The sequence below is a fragment of the Rhinopithecus bieti genome, unplaced genomic scaffold, assembly GCF_001698545.2.
Source record: "Rhinopithecus bieti isolate Rb0 unplaced genomic scaffold, ASM169854v2 scaffold_6782, whole genome shotgun sequence".
Classification (NCBI taxonomy): domain Eukaryota; kingdom Metazoa; phylum Chordata; class Mammalia; order Primates; family Cercopithecidae; genus Rhinopithecus; species Rhinopithecus bieti.
Window position 1 is genome coordinate 1,137,549 of NW_016805866.1, and position 12,969 is coordinate 1,150,517.

The following is a 12,969-nucleotide window of genomic DNA, read 5'->3' on the forward strand; positions in this document are numbered from 1 at the left end:
AATATCATTCTTTCTGTGCTAGTATAAGTTGCAAATAAATTAGCTGCACATCATTTATGAGCTGATATTATTTGGACTGGTTTACCATTTACAAGGACCAACAGTATTGTCACTTTTGTCAATGTTTGGCAACACCAAAGAGCCAAAGTTGCAGGTATGTCTGTTAGATAATCTGGGCCAAATTGCTGTAAGAATAGAGATGTTATTATTTGTAAAACACTCATGTAAAATAACAAATTACATTTGCTTTTCTAGCTCTCATATTCCTCTTTTTTGGATTGTGAACTTGTTCCATTCATTGTGGCATCTTCCTTGTTTGAAGCTGAATCTGGAGCAACAGTTCTTTTGGTAAATGCTGGCAAGGTAAGAAGAAAAAGAAAAATAAACCTAGGTGAATATAAAACTGGCCTAAAAAATTAATTTTGCAGAAGGTAGTTAATGTATCATGGTATTAGATCTAGTTTTCTATAATTGAACTTCACAGGGACTAAGATATCTTCAACCTAAGAATAAATACATCCAATTTATGACATTTAAAAAAAACACATGAGAATTAAAATTTTTCTTTTATTTGAAGAATACCTGAGAGTAAAAAGTGTGTGCTTCATCACGATACAATGATATAAACCACACATACATGCACACACACACACACATGCACACTCGCACAGAATTTTAGAGGCAGAAATCTTAAGGGTTCCTTTTTATGGAATCCTCTTTGTTACAACTTCTAGTCTACTGAAAGTAGACCTGGAGTTTGAGTGTACTATTCTTTTACTATCTCCTACCCCTCATCTGAGCTATAGATGCCTATATCCAACTGTCTGTGTGAAATCTCTCCTGTTCTCTACTCTCTGATGCCTGCTCATTCCTTACTCTTCTCCAGCTTGAAAAATGATACGCCCACCTGCCCAGTTTCTCAAACCGTGGTTCCTCTCTTCCTTTGTCCTGTCTGACCCATCCATTCAGTTTAAGAGTGAGCTCTAATGCCTCTCCCTACCAATTTCACCTGAGTCCTGATTCACACCACCCCCATTACTCTCATCACAGACCCCAAGTCACCATTTTCTCTCTTTCTGTTTACTTCTTGCTCCCTTACGATCCTTTCTCCTCACCACAACCACAGTCACCTTTCTGAAAAGTCAATCAAATTGTGTCATTCTTCTGCATGACTCCCTCAGCCTGCCCTTAATGGTCACCCAGTGAACTCAGAATAAAATCCACACATCTGACTGTGGCTGCACCCTCTCCCTCACTCGCTCAGTAGCCCGTATCTCTAGGAGACCATGTCCCCTTCTTCTCCGGAGCTTTTGTACTTTTTGCCCCCACTATCAGGAAGACGCTTCCCATCCAATTTCAACTCAGCTGCTGCTTCTTGCCATTCGGGTTTCAGCTGTAACCTCCTCGGGAAGGCAGATCCTGATCATCAATCTAAGGGAGTGCTCCTGTTCCAGGTACCTTCTGTCATTTCACCTTGATAGCACCAATCACCATTTTAAATTATTTGTTTACTTGCTCGCTACCTGTTTCTCCATGAGATGACCTTGCCTGTCCTGTTCACTACTGTATCTTCCAGAACTTAACACTGGAGATAGCGCACAGCCTTCTAGTAAATACTGGTTGAACAAGTGAATATAGTTGAGGGATTTTAAAATGACAGCCAACTGGGGATTTTCTAGCTGGTTTCTGGAGTGCCTCTAGAGAGTACCTTGTCAACTTGCAAAAATCAGAATTCAATTATTTAAAAATATCCGGCATTTAACTGATCAGTAAAAAATACCTGAACCACAGTCACATAAAATAAACCTGTAAAATGAGAGAGACAGAGAGACTGCACTTCCAGAGAATTAAATCCTTTAATGGACAAGAAACAATTTTATTGCCTTTATCAGTGTCCTAGTGTTTTCATTGCCATCAATCTTTGGCATTTTATTCTATAAGGCTGAGGACAGGCTACATATGAAGTATCTTCACAGTTAACCAGGTGGACCTTGAAGTATAACACAGAAGCGAAAATAGTGTGCTATTCTTGCTGTGGATAAATTATTTTTCACCCCAGGGACTTAAACTACCATTAAGCACCCCAAAACACAAAGTGAGAACACTAACTTTTCTTTTTATAGTAATGTATACTGAGGTAAGAAAGTGAAATAGTATTTTTAAGCATCTTTCATTAATTTGCTTTTCTAAGAATATCAAATTTAAATAATATGTAAGATTCACTTCCAACTCCTATACTGATCCTTAGATAACATATTTTCCCCATGAAGAATAACAATTCTTTCCTTTTTGGTTTATTTATTTTAACAAACATTATGTTTTGGAATAGTTTTAGATTTACAGGAAATTTACAATATGCATTTATTTTCAAAATCTGGTTTGGAGACACCAACTCCACAAAGATTAAGCATTTCAGTCTTAAAAAACTAGAGATTTCTAGAAGTCCTCAGATTACTCTGGACCTCAGTGAAATCTAGTCTGGTCCCAGTCCTGGGATGTGATAGCTCTGTCCTGGAGTTGTGTTTCTTTAGTCTAAAAGGAGCTATACATAGTGACTAGTGGTCAGTTGCCACTTTTGAAAAGCAAAAATGACAGTTTCAAAAGCTGACATTATGTGTCTCTCTTACTAAGTCCCCACTGTCTACAGGCTGAAGGTAATGGAATCCAAGTCTTCTAAAAGAGTGTCCTGACTCATGGCCATAACTTCCAGCAAGCCAGGATAAATTTGGTAGTGATCATGGCTTTAAAGAATGGATTTCTGTGTTCCTATTTCCAATAGCAATATAAACTTACAATTTATACATTTCTTCCCTTCTTCCTGGCAGAGGGAATCTACCTTTTCTTGAATTGACCTGAACTACACAAAGCTGACATAAATTAGTTCTTAAAACAAACTTTCATTAATGCTGGATCGCTTCAGAGACCACAAATTATGCAGTATTTTCCCATTTCCTTTGTTTTTTCCATGGTCAGTGATTCTATGCTTTAGTTTGGTCACAGTTTGACAGGGCATCTAAGTCAGCAGAATGAATGCCTTAGCATCTACAGCTTAAACGAAAGGGCCTCACTCGGTACAAATTCCGACTAGAGTAAGGAGCTGACTGTTCTGTGAGCCTAGAAACTCATGTCTGCCTAAGGATCTATGACTGTCCACTCCCTAAGTCTCTATACAGATCTCAACTGCTCCAAAATCCAAACCCCAGCTTTCATGCTCCACCTGAAACTTAACAAAAAAATTAGACATTTCCTAGTCAGACATAAAAGCTGGGGTTTTCTTAGTAACACTTGTCTTTGTAAGAATCATTTTTAGCCAAAGTGTATATACACATATCAAATAATACCAAAGGGTTACATAGAAAAACAGGAGTTTCTTGTTCCACCTCTCTGCATTCCACAATCCCACTCCCGAGAGTCAGCTATGATGATCACCTCTTCTAGTTTTATTTTCTGTATTTATTTCATTTTTGTAAAACATGGAGAAGCCTATATTGCTATTTTCTGATTTATATTTTTAGACATTATCCACACTTAACCCCTTCTCCTCACCCCATACTCCCAATATAGTTACATATGAGCTTTTAGTTATGTGACTGTTTAATTATTATGACTAAATATGGCTCATGAAAACATAGTAAGTATACTATGAAAACATTTCTCTTCTTGTTCATTTATTTCTCCTGGGTTTATTAATTGACTCTGGTTTCATTTCTTTTTATTTGCTCTTTCTCTGTGACCATCGTGCTTCTAAGTGCTCAGTTAGATCTGCCATATGTCCACTAGTAGTCTTTTTTCTTAAGTGTTCAATTGTATCAGATAATCTATCAGTTTTTAGTTTCCTGCAAATTTTCTGGATAGAATCTTTCCTTTCTTCCTTCACTATGGCAGAACTGAAAAATATGAGTGTCCAGATTAAAAGTAGCTAGAAGAATAAATAAAACAAGACCCACCCTGAGGCACATCATCACAAATTCACTGGGGCAAAAGAAAAGATCCTAAAAGTTCCCGGAGAGAGGAGTAGAAAGGATGTGGTAGGGTAGGAAGGGGGTGTAGAAGATGACTTCGAAGGAGTGACAGTCTCTATCTATGAATGAAGTATTTTTCAACAACATTGAATTTTGGAGGATAATTGTTCAATGACTTCAGAAAGAAAATCATTTTCAACTAGAATTTTATAGCCAGCTAAAATTTCAGTCAAGTGTTAATGGAAGAAATCCATTTTTAGAAATACAAAGACTAGAAATATTTACCTCCTTTTCTTTCTTTCTTTTTTCCGATGGAGTCTCACTCTGTTACGCAGGTGGGAGTACAGTGGCATGATCTTGGCTCACTGCAACCTCTGCCACCCGGGTTCATGCTATTCTCCTGCCTCAGCCTCCTGGGTAGCTGGGTCTATAGGTGCCCATCACCACGCCTGGCTTATTTTTTGTATTTTCAGTAGAGATGGGGTTTCACCATGTTAGCCAGGATGGTATTGATCTCCTGACCTCATGATCCACCCGCCTCAGCCTCCCACCTCCTTTTCTTTTATGTGCTCTAGAGGTAGGAGGTGGGACTAGACTCCAAAGGCAGGGCTTGGATACCTGCCCAAATTGAGGACTAGGTAAAATGGGTCTCAAGCAGAAGCACCTCTCCATAAGACGCCCACAAGTGCGCCTTTATCATTGCCACGTTTATCATTTTATCATTGCCACGGCAACACCCAGAAGTTTATCATTATTATTATGATTGATAATAATATTATTATTATTGTCATTATTATTATGATGGTCAATATATTATCATATATTACTCCGGCAACACCCAGAAGTTACTGCCCATTTTCCTGGCAACAACCCAACAACCTGAAAGTTACCACCTGCATCCTAGAAATTTTTGCATAAGCTGCCCTTCAGTTTGCATATAATTAAAAGTGGGTATAACTATGAGTACAGAACTGCTTCGGGGCTGCTGCTCTGAGCACACTGTCTGTGGGGTAGACCTGTTCTGCAAGCAGCAGGACCTCTGCTGCTGCTGTACACTGACGCTTCAATAAAAACTGCTGCTAACACCACCGGCTTACACTTGAATTCTTCCCTGGGTGAAGCCAAGAACCCGCCTGGACTAAGCCTCAATTTTGGGGCTTGCTTGTCCTGCATCACTCTTACAAAAGAAAGGAGTGAAACAAGAAAGAGGAAGGTGCAGGATCCGGGCACATGGGCATCTATATAGGAAAAGAGTGAAGGAAAATCTCAGCATGGCCGCTGTCAGTGGGTGTTTGTTGGGTGGGCCTGGCCACTCCTGGCCCCTTGTTCTGTTTTCTCTGTTCTCTCAAGACTCACATTAATCATCTATTGTCCCTCCTGAATTGATTTTCTAAAAATTTTATCTTTTCTCTCTATTGTCCTATTCTTTTTTTCTTCTCCTTTCTTTGTGGTTATTTCACATTGTTTTCCACCTTTCTGGTTTTCTTTTTTCTTTATGGAAATTATATTTTAAAATTCTGACACTGCTTAGTCTGTGTTCCTTTTTCATAGTATTTTGCTCTTGTTAAATTTAGTGGATATAATATTTTCTCTTATCTCTGAAAGGGTATTAATGATATTCTTTAAAACATCCTCTGTTCCCTGTATTACTCATTTGCTGTAAGTTCTGTTTTCCTCTTTGTTGGTCCTGGCATCTCTTCTTTTCATTTTCAATTTAAAGGGAGATTAAAGAAAATTACAGGACAATTTCTATAACTGAGCTGAAATTTTGCTACAAAAAAGAAGTATTCAGGGTAATCCTAATGTTTCTCACTGCTAATGTGCCCTATTATTAAAAACAGAAAACTTAAGGCTTATCAGAAAAGCACATACGAATAAATATGTTTTGTAGAAATAATTATAATTCAATTACTTGAAAGTAATTAATGACAAGGTAGTTATGATTAAATTTTTAAAAGTATTTTTGAAAATATGGGGATAAGTCTGGGAAGAAAATCATAAAACAAACTTGTACACGAGAAGAATAGTAAAACATAAGGCTATGGATTATTAATCAATTAATTTATTTAGTAATTAAACTAATAAAGAGTTTTACTTTTTAGGCTAAATTTTCAGTTAGATTTTACAATATAAACTATAATAAATGTTTTCTTTTCAGTTATGCTCTTGATATTTTTTCCTGTTTAACTTTATTTCCTTTTCAGCCAGTGTATTTCTATAGAAACCTATGGTTGCTTGTGAGAACTATATCTTAATTAAAGAAATGACCACAGTTGGTCATGAAATGCTAGTGTCAAAACCTAAATACAGGTTCTTTCACTGCCTATCATAGTAATAAATACAATTCCAAAAATCTTGATGTTTTCCATTTAATGTCTTCTAACCACTTCCCTCTAGGTGCCTTTCTAGGAAGGCTTATGAAGGTCTTAATGGCAAAAGTAACAGCAGTATAACAAAGACCTCTGTGTTCACATCATGGTGCTGTTTATCTCCAGGCTCTTGAATGTCTTACTAATTGGGACACTGTGATGTTTCATGGTGCTAAGTCCCTACTTCCTCCTCCATGCTTGTTTATATTAGAAGGACTTGGAGAAAGTTTTCCATTGCTAAATATGAAAGAAAAAGAAAATTGGCCTATGTGTATATCAAATTCTGAGGTGCCATAACCAACTTGAGGTCCATATTGAAGGGTGGTTCTTAGATTATGTAGATACAAACTCACTTGGGAAAATGATTAGGACAGGAAGAAAAAATGCTCTGCATTTAGAATAAAATAATCATGAAATAATGAAAACCCAAACCATTTATCAGAAACTGATAAATATTTATTCAATGAATCCATGAATATAAACCAGCAAAAATGAGACTTTTGGATTTGACCTACTTCCTAGTGGCTTATTTTGGTTATTTTATTTTAGAGCAATATAGCTATTTTAAATGACAGAATTATCAAATTTAATGTACAACCCTACAGGCCCATGGTAAACTGAAGAGTGAAATTATTACCTAAATAAGAATCCATTAAATAACATTTGGATCCCAAAAGTTTAGATAAATGTGGACTTAACAAAAACAACTTATATGTATATTAATATTAATTGAATATTAGTTGAGTATTTACTATTTGCCAACTACTATATAGAGTGCCAAGGAAACAGTGGTGAACAAAACAGGCATTACTCCTATCCTCAAGCTATAAAGAAAAATTGTAGCACACTATGGGTGCTCATAACAGAGACTACACTTCAAACTGTGAACCTTCTTTAAGGGAATTACATATAAGCTGAAACTTGAAGACCACGTATAGGAGGGAACGGAGATGGCACGGATAGATGGTGGCAGATGGCATTTTGGGCCAATGGACTCATACTTTGTTGATATTGATGACATTTATCAAGATTTATGGAATATTCACAGAGTGAAATCTAGCAGTAATAGTATTCTTACTCTTTGTACAAGATTACATATTTCTCAACATTTATATTGCAAAGACCTTCAATTTTTTGATAATTTGAATTTTATTATAAAATAACATTCTTTACTCACTCATCCATAGTTACTAGCAATCTCCAAACAAAAAATTTGCCTAATTAAGATTTTACCTTGGGTGGTTATTTAAGTTATTCTGAGAAGTATAAAGTCTAAAAGGAGGGATTCTACATATTTTAGTAAACTGTGTACTATTATGAATATCCTTGAACATTTTTTGTATAATTCATGAGGATTTTCTCAGACTTAAGAATATCTCTATCACGTACTGGCCTTAAACTAATTTTTCCATGTGTTGCATTTTCTTAAATCTAATTTAAAAATGGGTACAGGACTTTATTACTTACAGTTCATGTATGAAAATCTTGGACTAGACAGGAAGCGACTGTGATCCTTCCAAGAGGATGAGTGATCTAACCCATGAGTGTGGGAACCTTCTGGAAAGGTTCTGTCACCCTAAGGAAAAAAAGGCACAGCATTTCAATGATTACACAAGGTAAGGACCAAGACTCATTTAAATGTACTGAAGCTGAAATTAAATCTTAATATACAAGCTATGTTGTACATGCACAAGTTAATATAACTATAATCACTGTAAAAATAAAATATGGGCATGTTAAGGAAAATTTGCAAAAAAGGAGAAATCACCCATTGCTATAGCAGCATGACATATTTCTTTCCAGTCTTTTTCCCCCATGAATAGAATTTATAAAACTTTGTGTTTAACTTAAACTTATGCTATAAACATTTTTGAAGTCATTATTTATCCTAACGTTTAGCTTATGAGTTACTCTTATACTATCTAGTGGATATACTATGTTTTACTCAGCCATATTTTATTGGTATTTAGGTGGTTTCCAATGTTTTACTCATATACATAACACTGTGAGAAATATCTTTAAACATATAACCTTTTCCATATTTAGGACTATTCCTTATGACAAATTCTCATGAAAAAATACTGGGTCAATAAAAATAATTTGATGTTTTAAAATACATTTAGGTAGACTGCTTTCTAGATTATATTCATCCTCTCACTCATTTAATAAATATTTAGTAAATGAAAATGAACCCAGAAAAGGTCCTTCTCCTTATGTATTATATGAATGTGTCCATCTCCACATATCTCAGCTATAACGCTAAATAATTTTACTAATAAAATAGATTTAAAATAGGTGTTTAATATACTTTCCTTTGATAAACAGTAAAACTGCACTTTCTTCTCATGAATGTTTCCTACTTATTTACCATACTTGTGATTTTTTTCCTTCTTTCACTCATTCATTCATTCACTCACAATAATTTAGTGGGCACCTATGTGGTAGGCTAAGAGAAAGCAAGACATTGGGGTCTAGAGTCAGAAAGCCTTCAGGGTTGCAGAAGAGAAAGGCATTAAACAAATGACATAATTAAAAACTATGATAAGTGCTATAAAAACAGGTAATAACAAGAAGAACCAAATTTAGATTTAGGATTCAGATAAGACCCCCTCTGGGAGGTGATAGTTAAGGCAATGTTTGAATGTGGAATGTGAATCCACGAAATCAGCCAGGTGAAAATGTATTGGTGGGGCATGAGAAAGCGGAAGGTGAGGAGAAGGATCAGGGAGGGCAGTCAGGGAATGATGTTCCAAACTCAAGTAAGTGCAGAGGTGAGAAAGAGCTTGGTGTGTCTGAAGAACTGGAGGAAGGCCCCACAGCTTAGGTACACTGAGCCTGGAGGAAGAGATTACAGTGAGATCCAGGGCCATGCTCAGGATTTGAAACTTCTTTTTCTTTTAAAGTACAATCAGAAGGCAATCAGGACTTTAAAGGAGAAGGATGACAAACTTTGATTTATTTTTTTTTCAAAGATTACTTGGGCCTCTGTTTGGAGAATGAATGGAAGCAGCACAGGATTGAAATATGAATACCAGTTAAGACCATAACTGAGGGTAACAGTGGGGTTCTAGGGAGATGAAGGCATCAAGAAATGTTGGCAAAAATTCCATATCTGTGGGTTAGGTGGCCCAGAAAGATTTCTCAAAATATGGTCCCCACATGGAGTAAGGCCTCATGTAACATGACCATCTGATGAATTAGCTGTCCTTCTCTATACCAAGTACCAACTTTATATTTTATTTCTGTGTCACATACAATGTACATAAGTGCAAAAGAAAGGGGCAAACATTTAAAAAATATTTTTAAAAGGTCCATATACTTTGAGCCAAAGGCACGAACATAATCCTCAGGTGGTTCAAGATCATTAGCCTTCATGTACCAAAGGGAGATGATATAGTTAGGGTATTTGCCCATGTCCCAATCTCATGTTGAAGTGTACTCCCCAGTGTTGGAGATGGGGCCTGGTGGGAGGTGTTTGGGTCATGGGGGTGGATCCCTCATGGCTTGGTGCCGTCCTTGCAATAGTGAGTACTGGGGAGATCTGTCTTTTTAAGTGTGTGGCACCTCCCCTCACCTCTTGCTGCTGCTTTTGCCATGTGAAGTGCCTGTGCCTGCTTCACCTTCTGCCATGAGTAAAAGTTCCCTGAGGCCTCCCCCAAAGCCAAGCAGATGCCGATACCATGCCTGTACAGCCTGCAGAACCGTGAGCCAATTTCTTTGTAAACTACCCAGGCTCAGGTATTTCTTTATAGCAACACAAGATCAGACTAATACAGGAGGTTAGCTAGATTTAAGATGAAGACCCTGACGTTTTTAACCAAGTGATTTTCAATTTCCACTAATTATGGGAATTTCATAAGAAACTCGAAGTCTTTCACTGCAGGATCTCTAGAAAGGAAAGGATATACATTATGCCCCAAATGTATTCCAACAACTACTTTAGAATGAGCTGACATTGGGCAACTAGAGACAGGTAAACTAGCTACTGTAGTTCAGATGTGACATACTACAGGTGTGGCTGGAATTGGAAGATGTATAAATGGAGAAGAGGGTTATGATCTCAACCAATGCTAGAAATCTCCACTGAATCATGGTTTTGATATAAATTATGGTTTTGAAAGAGAAAAGCATAATAAATGGTTTCCCACTAAAAGATGCTTTGATGATTAGAGGTCAATAAGGGAAAGCAAACACACATTTTACTCACTGATGCCACAATTGAGAAAGGCAGTGAGAGGAAAAGAGTAGAGACACAGGTTTGAGTATCTTGTTGAAACAGATGGTGTCATGGTGGCCTCAAAATATGCCTACCAGAGGAAGGATGAATTAAACAAAGATATTTAAATACTATTCATTCTTCCTAAAAGGTATGGCTTTAAATTTCTAAAACAAAGTCAACTGGCATCAAAGCATTGGTTATATATTTTCTATTTAGAGAAAAATAATAATTTATTATTCTTTTTTGCTGTTTTTTGTTTTTTTGAGACAGAGTCTTGCTCTGTTGCCCAGGCTGGAGTGCAGTGGCACAATCTTGGCTCACTGCAACCTCTGCCTCCCAGGTTCAAGTGATCTTCCTGCCTCAGCGCCCCCAGTAGCTGGGATTACAGGCATGTACCACCATGCCTAGCTAATTTTTGTATTTTGTATTTTTAGTTGGTCAGGATGGTCTCGAACTCCTGACCTCAGGTGATCCACCTGCCTTGGCCTCCCAAAGTGCTGGGATTACAGGCGTGAGCCACAGTGCCTGGCCTAATTTAAATTTTTAATGATAAAGCCAGTTACTTGGCATATGACAGTCAAAATATGGCACTGACATATTTCATTCTAGCAAATTTAAAAAATATGGGGAAAATTCTGGAGAAAATTATTCAACAAATATTTTAAAATAAAACTTATTAGCATAATTTAAGGATACATTTTCCCAGGTCTTACTTATAAATATCTGTTTATATGGAGATCACCTTCGTTGACAATTTTGTTTCCTATTTTTTCATAGGAATTTTCTCTATCATGATCATCGTTATCATTATTAGGGTTATTTAGTATCTTAGTTTACTAATCTCATATTGTTCAAAATTTACAATTGATTTCAGTATTCTCTGTTATAAATAATCATTTGATAAACATCTTGGTATAAAACTTTTGTCCATATTTTATGTATTTAATATAAATTCCTAGAATTGAAATTACTGAATGATACATTTTAAGGCTTTAAAAAATATCAATTTCATTTTAGTTGAAAAATTTATTGGTAGAGTTATTCATAACATTTACTAAACATACGTTGTTAAAATTATTTAAAACCTTTTATGGGTACAAAATAGGTGCGTATATTTATGGAGTACATGAGGTATTTTGATACAGGCACAGAGTGCAATAATCTTGTATTAGTCTGATTTCACACTGTGATAAAGAACTACCGGAGACTGGGTAGTTTATGAAGAAAAAAGGTTTAACTGATTCACAGTTCCAGATGGCTGGGGAGGTCTCAGAAAACTTACCATCATGGCGGAAGGAGAAGGGGAAGTAAAGACCTACTTCTCATGGCACCAGGAGAGAGCGAGCATGGGAAACTGCCACTTTGAAAACCATCAGATCTCGTGAGAACTCCCTCATTATCACAAGAACAGCATGGGGAAAACCACCCCCACGATCCAGTGATCTCCCATTTGGTCCCTGTATACCTAGAAGTGGGATACCTAGCTGGATCATCTAAAAGTTCTACTTTTTGCTTTTCAAAACTCCTCCATACTGTTCTCCACAGTGGCTGTACTAATTTACATTCCAACCAACAGTGTATGGGGGTTCTCCTTTCTCCACATCCTTGCCAGCATTTGTTATGGCCCGTCTTTTGGGTAAAAGCCACTTTAACTGAGGTGAGATGATATCTTAGAATTGTGATTTACATTTCTCAATGATCTTGAGTCCATTTCCTACACCTGTTTGCCATTTTATATCTTCTTTTGAGAAATGACTATCCAGATCTTTTGCCTGTTTTTAAATCAAATTATTAGGTTTTTTTCCTCTATGGAGTTGAGTTCCTTATGTATTATGGTTATTAATCCCTTATTAGATGAATAGTTTGCAAAAATGTTCTCCTATTCTGGGGCTGTCTTTTCATGAGGCTGATTGTTTTGTTTAATGTGCAGAATCTTTTTAACTTTATGTGATCCCAGCTCTCCAGCTTTGGTTATCTGTACTTCTGGTGTATTCCTCAAAGTCTTTGCACAATCCAATATCCTGGTGAGTTTCTTTTTTCTTATAGTAGCTTCATAATTTGAGGTCATCTATGTCTTTAATCCATTTTGATATGAATTTTGTATATGATAAGAGATATACATTCCAGTTTCATTTTCTGCATATGAATATCCAGTTTTACAGTAATATTTATCAAAGAGACTGTCTTTTCCCCAATGTATGTTCTTGGAAACTCTGTCAAAAATAAGTTCACTGTAAATGTATGGATTTGTTTCTGGGCTCTCTATTCTGTTTCATTGGTCTATGTGTCTGTTTTTATGCCAGCAACATGCTGTTTTGGTTACTATAGCTCTGTAGTGTAATTTGAAGTCAAGTAATGTGATTCCTCCAGCTTAGTTCTTTTTGCTCAGGATGGCTTTGGCTATTCTGGGTCTTGTGGT

General features: G+C 36.5%; 1 protein-coding gene across 8 annotated transcripts in view; it reads right to left on the reverse strand.

Annotated features, from left to right (window-relative positions):
• CEP128 (centrosomal protein 128) overlaps window positions 1–12,969 on the reverse strand; it is a 483,382-nt gene that overhangs the window by 16,505 nt on the left and 453,908 nt on the right. For 6 of the 8 annotated variants that reach the window (XM_017873839.1, XM_017873845.1, XM_017873836.1 and 3 more), the window contains 2 exons: window positions 7,799–7,907; window positions 62–355 (listed from right to left, as the gene is read on the reverse strand). In XM_017873839.1, coding sequence (XP_017729328.1) covers window positions 252–355; window positions 7,799–7,907 — 213 coding nt within the window. In that variant the 3' untranslated portion in view covers window positions 62–251. Of the gene's footprint in view, window positions 1–61; window positions 356–7,798; window positions 7,908–12,969 lie in introns of those variants that run through there. The other 2 variants (XM_017873844.1, XM_017873838.1) reach the window with 1 other exon arrangement.